Source organism: Symphalangus syndactylus, chromosome 11 (genome assembly GCF_028878055.3).
Source record: "Symphalangus syndactylus isolate Jambi chromosome 11, NHGRI_mSymSyn1-v2.1_pri, whole genome shotgun sequence".
NCBI lineage: Eukaryota > Metazoa > Chordata > Mammalia > Primates > Hylobatidae > Symphalangus > Symphalangus syndactylus.
The window spans coordinates 65,279,680-65,289,194 of NC_072433.2; the positions used below are offsets into that span (position 1 = coordinate 65,279,680).

At 40.4% G+C, this 9,515-nt stretch overlaps 1 protein-coding gene across 4 annotated transcripts in view; it reads right to left on the reverse strand.

The window, feature by feature from the left end:
* The window catches only part of TBCA (tubulin folding cofactor A), a 73,785-nt gene extending 64,629 nt beyond the window's left edge, over positions 1 to 9,156 (reverse strand). For 2 of the 4 annotated variants that reach the window (XM_055232618.2, XM_055232616.2), the window contains exon 1: positions 8,972 to 9,128. In XM_055232618.2, the coding sequence (XP_055088593.1) occupies positions 8,972 to 9,024 (53 nt within the window). In that variant the 5' untranslated portion in view covers positions 9,025 to 9,128. The other 2 variants (XM_055232617.2, XM_055232615.1) reach the window with 2 other exon arrangements.
* Positions 9,157 to 9,515: the final 359 nt, after the last annotated feature.

Here is a 9,515-nt window from a genome sequence, read left to right on the forward strand (position 1 = left end):
CTGAGTTAGAATACACACATGCACACACACACAGAACTCGGTAACTTACTTGTGGAAGTGAAAGGATCTCAACAACAGAGAACTCAGTTAAAAAACATTAAGAAGGATTTGGATATAACTATAATCTAGCACTAGAATTGTAAGAATGTCTTGTAATCACTGTGTGAATCATTTATAAATTTTGAAATTAGGGTTCTCCAAAACTCACTTGTCTACTATTCCCTATAATAAACTTAATGATAGTCCAATAAAAAAGCAAAACTGGCCTTGCCACATTGTGCTAATGATACAGATACAGTGTTTTTTAAGCGTTAAAAGTACAAGATAATTGATATAAACCAAAGATTTTTTTTTTTTGCTGGGGCTTGGGGGTAGGGAATCACTGCCTCAGCAATGATCACAAAAAGATGATCATTACAAAGTCTTAGAAATTACTCAAGAACACAAGGTTCATACTCTTCCTTTCTCCCTCCATAGACAGTAAACAGAACAAGCAACTAAAACACAAGCTTTTATCACAGTTTAAACCAAAGCCAAGTTCCAGGGTCTCTCCTGGGGATTAGTAACCATTCATCCTTAAGTCCTCATCCACACTGTTGATAATCTACAGAAAAGTAATAAAGATGCTGCTGTTTGTATCCCTCCAAAATTCACACTTTTATTTCCAATGCTACAGTATTAAGAGATGGGGCCTTTAGAAGGTGATTAGGTAATAAGGTCTCCTCCCTTGTGAATGGGATTAAGGCCCTTATAAAAGAGGCTTCACACAGCCTTGGGCCCTTTAATGCTCTTCTGCCATGCGAAGACACAGTGTTCAGCGCACCAGCCTGGAAGCAAGAGACCAGGCCCTCACCAGATACTTGCTGGCCTCTTCATCTTGGACTTCCCAGCCTCTGGAACTATAAGCAATAAATTTCTATCATTTACAAATTACCCAGTCTCAGGTATTTTTTTATGGCAGCACAAATGAATGAAGATAGGTGTTAATGATAATAATGAGAGCAGTTAGCATTTATTGAACATTTACTACATATCAGGCATTTGGGCTAAGTGCTTTACATGATTACCTTATTTAATTCTCCTAACAATACAAAAAAAAAAAAAAGGTACTTTCGTTAACCCCATGTTCCAGCTAAGAAAACTGGGGCTTTTAAAGGTTAAGTAACTTTCCCAGGGTCATATATGTGATAATGTGTAGTAAGTGGAGCCTGGGAGCCCATCTATTTAACTCTCACTGCAAGAATAACTAACTATAGTAACTATTACGCTGTAATATGGTAATTGATTCAGTGGCTCTCTACTGCTTATCCAATCAGGTTCAAAATCCTTATAAAGGAAGATTTCATTCCTTCATCTTTTCATTGCAAAGACTTTTACTGAGTATAATGTGCCAACACCATACCAGATGATTCAAAGACGGTAAGATGTAGGTCCTGAGTGAGGCTGCTAAATGAGTGATCTTTAGATTAGTTAGACCTATGACAAGTTACTATGAAAAAAATCAGTTCTATTTGGACACAACAGCATCACAATAGAACATTATTATATTTTTATAAATGTATTACTGGAAGTAGAATACTGGAATAGACATCACACATCTAAGCATTTACTGTCTTAAGAGTTTTAGACTGCCATTATTAATAAAATTTTCCAAACTTGCTTACTACAGATATTCAAAATTTCCAAGCAAACAAAAAAAATGCAATGAAAAAACAAAACACCCATACACATACAGGGCCAAAGATCTTTCATCTCCACATTCAACCTGGAAAATAAAATACCTTGTGTTGGGAAAACTGTGATGATGAGTGGCCTTAGCCTTCTCCCTCTCCAGCTTGAAGAGACATCTGGTTGCCTGCTATATTGCTCCTAAGAGTAACTACTTGCCAAGCAGTTAACAGAATGTGGTAAAGAGCTGACCACCTGCAATCCATTTTGACATGGCCTCTGACCACTACTTTGGAGAACTGAATACATTACACAAATTCCTAAAGGAACTAGCTAAATTTCAAAGTAGGAAGGTAGCCATCTGGCGGAACTTAGCAATGGGGTACAGTGCAAAAGAGGATAAAAGAAAACAAAGCTAGCAAATCTTACAGGAATAATTTACAGGACTATGTTCTTAACCTCTCCCAAATACTGTCCACCATACTTCTATGCATCATTGCTTTAAATATAAGTATATAAACAGCTAAAGCTAATGGGGGTAAACTTTATGTTTACTTAAGTATATGTGTCATTTGCATTCTTCACTTTTTATATCAGTATAATATATATTGAACTAATAGCGTAGAGATTTTACATACCTTTTATGCTGTCTTCATGCCTGCCATACATAGCATATACACCATACACAGTTGTATATGAGATGTAGATATAAACAAACTTTGGAAGATGCCACAGTTTGGGAACAATGCTTGCTTTATTAAAAAAAAAAAATCAATACAATTTCCCCACAGGTTCATGATGTAAAATTCTATAATCAAGGCTTGTAGATTTGTAATTATGGTATGTCAGCTACATTTAAACAAGAGTGTTAAAAGATTGTTAAAGTTAAACTAACACAATTGCAGTGTGAATTGTCCTAGTCTCATTCTAATCTACTGGTGTCACTTTCATTTAATCAGAGGAAAACTATGGGCCAATGTCAGTGCTATTTCCAATGACCTAACATTCTTTGTTCACATTGGATTTTAAGCCATTACCAATCCAAAATGGTTATAAAAAGATATATTTAAGAAAGTATTTTTAATCAATTCATTCACTCACCAGTGAGCTAGTTTAACAGGCTTTATTGAAAGTTGGCTTTAAAGTTAAACAACCTGTTATGTTAAATGATTATGAGTGTTTTTTACTTGTAGAAGAATTTCTTGAATTTATCACAAGTCTAATAAAAAACAAACATTTCTTATAAACACAAATCCCACTTGGAAACTTTTGGTGCATATAAGTCACTTAGCTGAAATACCACATTTAGAAAATATCAATTCTGTATTTTCTCCTACTTTAGTGAAAATTATTTTCTAAATCATTAATAATTTAAACACAGAACAAAAGCTACTCTGTCAAGGATTCATATTTACACCATGCACTTAAGTTTTAAATTAAGGTACAACATAGAACTCACAGTTGTACTATCTGCAAATAGCCTCCAAATAAATCACAGAACACATAAAACAGAGCTATGTTAGCTAGTTACAGAAGAGGTGACCAATCATTCTGGTTTGCCTGGGACTTTCCCAGTTTTGGCAATGAAATGTTCCACATCCTGGGAAACCCCTCAGTCTCAGGCAAACTGGGATAATTGATGCCACCTAGATATCCTCCCCTGCTCCAAAAAAAACAAAACAAAACAGAGTGTTCAACAGTTCTGTGCTGGGGGAAAAAACTGAGTATTATTTGGTAACTCTCTGCTAGAGCTGCCAGATTGTGATCCTGTCACAGATATCAATAGGTCTAGCAATCTGCTGGAAACATAGATCCAAATCTTAAAAAAAAAAAACAACAACAAAGAGCCAGCTACACCCAAACCTGCCAACTAATACCCACTACCAGTGAGTCACACGTGAACAAAGGCTGCTGCTCAAAGAAACTTAGTATAATAACCTACCTTGGGCCAGGCATGGTGGCTCACGCCTATAATTCCAGCACTTTGGGAGGCCACGGCAGGCGGATCACCTGAGGTCAGGAGTTCAAGATCAGCCTGGCCAACATGGCGAAATCCTGTCTCTACTAAAAAATACAAAAATTAGCCGGCCATGGTGGCAGGCACCTGTAATCCCAGCTACTCAGGAGGCTGAGGCAGGGATGAACCCAGGAGGCAGAAGCTGCAGTGAGCCGAGATCACACCACTCCACTCCAGCCTGGGTGACACAGCGAGACTCTGACTCGGAAAAAATAAAAATAAAAATAATAAAATAACCCATCTAGCCTCTGTTATATACATTTCTCTAGTTTCACAGCAAAAATTTGTCCGGGGCGGGGGGAGGGGGGAGTATACATGTAACAAAATATCACAGGGTACCCTGTAAATATGTATGTGTCAACTAAAAATAACAATACTATTAAAATCTTGTTCCTGGAAGATATTTAAGGAGCCCTCAGAGTCAGAGGCTTAGCACCAATTCAGCCTCATTCTGTCCAACTCTCACCTTCTAAGCCATTCCTAGTATCTAGACTCTTTCTTTATTCCTAGTAATCTAACTTCTCTCTCTTGAAACTCACTTCCCAGAAATCAGATGCTTTGCCTTTTACTATACAAGGTAACAAACTTTCTCTAGGAACAAGACACTCACCGTAAACCTCCTGCCTATTTTCCCAGGGCCTAAAAATACTGGCCCTGAAACTTGCTTCTACTTTATAATGTGGGCTGCTATCCATTAGGTCACCTCTGCCATTTTGCCAACATGCTGAAATGGCCATCTTCCACGCATGGCTGGATCTCCTTCACGCCAAATACCATCATCTACTTATTGCCTGTTTCCATATTCCCCTAACATTCAACCTGCCTGTCCACATTTCTTCCTCAGACCCACTATCAGGAACTTCTGAGTCACCTGAAGTGTTCCAGCAGGTCTAATTAGAAACAAAATTAATCCACTCTTTCTAGTATAGCCTACCCAAACTGAACTCTAGGACGAATACCTAGAATGTAATTTCTAGTTGCTCTCAATTTCTAGAGAGAAAATTGAAGGATTTGGGGCATGAATAATGACTTTAAACCTCTTCTTCCAAATAAAGGTTGTGACTTCCGAAGATAAATGAGGCTATGGAAAATGAACATCTAACCAGAAAAAGAGTGTCAAGAACAGATTTAAAAGCGTGTCGAGGATAGGTTTTTAAACCATTGATAAAAGAAAAAAAAAAAAAAAAGGAACAGAATCCCTTTCACAAAAGCAAGAACATGTCTGAATCATGAATTAAAATATCTTTGAAACTAATTTTGGAGAAAGGAGGAAAAAAGGGTATCTTTTAGACCCTTTTTATCATGAAAAATGTTAAACTTATGTACAGAAAAATATAATGAAGCCCCGTGATCATTCAGCCCCAACAATTAGTAATATGTTGCCATTGCTGCCTCATCTATTTTTTTCTTTGCTGAGGTAGAATATAGATTTTTAAAAATAGGTTGCAGGGCTTAAAACCTAGATGACGGGTCGATAGGTGCAGCAAATCACCATGGCACATGTATACCTATATAACAAAACTGCACGTTCAGCACATGTATCCCAGAACTTAAAGTAAAATAAAAATAAATAATAATAAAATAAAAATAGGATACTAAGGTAGAAGATGGAAAGAGTCATAGTAAAATAATTTTCAGGTGAAAAATCACAAGAGACAATAGGGGACAATATTTATGGAGTTAGATGGTGATATACCAAGGCAAAATGTGAGTAACAAGCAGCTGAAACAGAAAGTTTAGGGGTTTTTCTTTAATTGCATTTTAATACATAAGTGGGAAGCTATACCCCAAAATGTCAACAGAAAAGTCATTTTAAAATGTATAGGAGGCACTTCCATTAATTTATAAGCAATTTGAGATAATAGTAAACTATCACCAAGTTTCATAAAATGATAAATTTATTTCTAAGCAGTTTACATAAGCATTGAGAACTTCTGAAAAGTCAAAAACTTAGTTTATAATAATCTCAATGAGTATTTTCTCTAGAATATGTATTGTAAGCATATAACTACTTGAACTAAGTAATTTTATAAACTAGTAGACATCACTGGAATGAGAAATGTCAAGGTCATATAAGTAAATGAATGGGAAACTACCATTAGAAGTCATTTCTCATGACTTTCATTCTACAGCACTCTGCAACACACCCTGATAGTTCTGCCAAATGTACTGACTAAAATGACATAACCCAAGTAAGTCTGGTAAAAGTGAACAAAAGAACTCTGAGCTGAGGGATAGGATGGATTATTTATATTTTCAAATATACATCTCAATTCCCTTCCTATTACAAATTTTAAAAATACTCTTTACGGGAGCACTGTAGCTTAAAGGAGAAAGTTGTAGATTTGAAACCTTGGTCCTTTTCCTTGCATTGCCACTAACTAGTAGTATGACTTTAGACAAGTTTTTTTTTCCTTTTTTTTAAACTTCATTAAACCTCAGTTTCTCATATGTAAAATGGGAATCCAAACAGTATTATTAACATTTACTACCCACTTGCTATTTGCCACATACTGTATTAAACAGCACAGCAGGCAGTTCTTGCAACAACTGCTTGAGGTGGGTACTTGCTCTATTTTACAAATAAGGTAAAAGAGGCACAGCACAATGTAATATATTCCACAACAAACAATAAAGGGCAGAATCAAGATCTGAACCCAAGCAGTCTCACTTCAGAAATGGCTGTGCATTTAACTCCTACTCACGTGGTCTCCTTATTGCCTTGGCAATAAAGCTTCCAGGGAAGCACAGTGGGATGCTGTGCTAAAACTCGGAAGCATTATCTTCAAAAGTGAATTTATTCTCCCTTTTGCCTGGTCCTTCCTCCAGTGGAAATATCAATAAACAAAGGAAAGGTGGGCAAACAGGAAGAAGCCAGTTGGTTTGTTTAGTAGACATTGCTACAACAAAATAACCTGCTTCTTCAGAAAGCTGTTTATCTTTTCTCTTGTAATACTTCATCAAAAAGTTTGCTCTTCTTGGGTCTGAACAATAAAGTTCTAATGAACACTGAAGTGTCTACCAGCACTTAGGAATGCAAACTAAAAATAAAATTCTAAGCTCCTCAACCGTCTGAATGGACCCCTCCTCTCAACTAAGGGCATTCTAAAGTAATTCAGGCCATGATGGGAAGAGGGGGTCTGACGTGTCTCATTATACATTCCTCTCTTTGGAACTCAGGAATAATTGAGCAGCATTAATATTAAAAACAGGTCTTAAGGCTTTTTGTAACAATAAGACACCAAATTCCAGCCTTACTCTAGTATGGCATCACAGGACAGATAGCGGGATCTGAAAGAAATAAAAGCATTTTACTCTAAAATATATTTCTTTTACATATTTTGAATTGACCCTGCAAAGATGTCTCTTAAGCGGAAAATCTATATTCTGTGGAGAACCCTCTTCCTGTCCAGGTCTTTTTCATGATCCATTAGAAAATTAACTAGGAGTCTGGGACCTTTTTAAGTCTGATAAGAAACATTTACAATCTATTCTCTCTGAAGCCTGCTACCTGGAGGCTTCATCTGCCTACTAAGAACCTTGATCTCCACAACCCCTTTATTTTAACCCAGACACACTCCCTTGTACTGATTCCAGGTCTTAAGATAAACTCTTTCAACGAACTGCCAGTTGGAAAACCTCCTATAACTTGGAACTGCCCCCAGCCCTCTTTGGGTTGTCCTGCCTTTCCAGATCAAACCAATGTACATCGTACATGTATTGATTGATGTCTTCTGTCTCCCTAAAATGTATAAAACCAAGCTGTAGCCTGACCACCTTGGGCGCATGTCATCAGGACCTCCTGAGGCTGTCACAGGCATATCCTTAACCTTGGTAAAATAAACTTCTAAATTGATTGAAACCTGTCTCAGATACTTTCTTGGTTTACAGGAATTTGAGCAAATTACAGGATTGCACTACCCATGAGTTTGTGAAAGGAAAAATAAATCTCAGGACCCCAAAATCACTAAGCCAAAAAGAAAAGTCAAGCTGGGAATTGCATCAAGCAAACCTGCCTCTCATTTTATTCCTGAATAAGATAGCTAAAAAGATTTAAAAAAAAAAAAAAAGCTACATACCTCCCGGACAATTTGCCCACAAGGAAATTCCTTGTGGGCCTCAAGATCTTCACTCTAAAACAGTTCTGCTGTATTTCACCCTGGCAATGTAAATTGATAGCTTATCTTCACAGGTATGGGACAAAGGACAGAACTCAAAGTCACCCCTCTACCCACCTGAGACAAATGCATAACTGACTGCTTCCTCTGCCCTACTGTGTATGTAAAATCGCAGATTCATTTAGCGGACTAAGGCATAAGTGACTATTATTCTATCCCTCTCTCACATGTAAATTGTGTATTAAGTGAAAAGCTGATCAAAGACTCAAAAGAATGCAACCATTTGTCTCCTACCTATGACCTGGATGCTCCCCATCCTTCTAGTTGTCCTGCCTTTCTGGAGGGAACCAAGGTACACCTTACACATTGACTAATATCTGAGGTCTCCCTAAAACGTATTAAACCAAGCTGTGCCCCAACCGCCTTGGGCACACGTCATCAGGACCTCCTGAGGCTGTGTCATGGGCACGTCCTTGGCAAAATAAACATTCCGAATTAAGACCTATCTCAGATACTTCTGGTTCACAAGTTATTTAAACAGCATCTCACAGCCTCTGGGGCGAGCTTCGGGGAATCTGACTGGAGAAAGTGAGGCCACGTAAGTTTGCTGAGTGTGCTAGAAGTTCAGGCCCAGTTCTCAAAGCCTGCTAGTCACGCCAGCCATGTTAGGTCACACGGCTCCACTACGGTCTCTTTTTTGACGAGGCCCAGATCCTCGGCGTCCCCCTAAACTTCAGAGCCTGCTTTCAAGTCCATTTGACAGCACATCTGGGATCCGCCTCCCCGGGTCAAGTTCAGCAAGGACAGGCCGGCGCGCGCACACAGGAGGCTCGGGATCAGGGCCCGGCCCGCCCCCCCCGCCCCCCCAGGCCGCGTACCACCACCTTCCCACCGCGGGCACCGAGAAACCGGGCCACCGCCGACTCTCCCTGCAAATCCGAGCGGCTAGTGAGCGGAGAGGGACGGGAAGCGGCGTGCGAGGCCGGCGGGCTCGGGCGTCAGCGCGCCCCGCTGGGTCCCTGCAAGTCCCAGCCAGCTGCGGAGCCCCGGGTGCGGCCTGGAGTTCGGAGCCCGCCTCGGGCCTCCTCGGGCCTGCGCTCCGCTCAGCCTTGCGGGCCGCCATGAGGCGACGAATAGGAGGTGCAGGGCGCCGCTCCCGGCTCCTTACCGCTTCACCACGCCGGTCTTGATCTTGATCTGTCTCACGCGAGGATCGGCCATGGTCCCTCGAGCGCCGCGAGAAGGAGGGGCGGAGAGCCGGGGTAACCGTGGAGGGCGACGCACAGAGGCGGTGGCTAGTTAGGCGTGGCCGCCGGCGCGCATGCGCAGGCTGCGCTGCCCGGCGTCCCCGCCACTCCCCGAGGGGCGGGTTTACTAGAGGGCTGTTCCCAGCAGCCGCCAGTCCCTTTACCTCTCGTGCGCCCCCTTACCCCTAGTGAAACGTGCCCTCCTCTCTCTCGGACTGACCTCCTTTTTAGTTCAGACGCAAGTTACACTATCCCGGTCTCCACAGCCTGGGCCTCTGGGGAAACTAACGTCTCTCTGGGACGTTGCTTTGCGGGATTATCTGCTTAATGGACGGAGTGACCTAAAAAATGTATTAAGGGTATTTTCGATGTCATTATCCGGTGTCAGATGAGGCAAAGTGATGCATGTGTAGTGAAATAAACTGCCATGATGCACGCAGTCAAGAAAATCCTTGCCCTTTACCT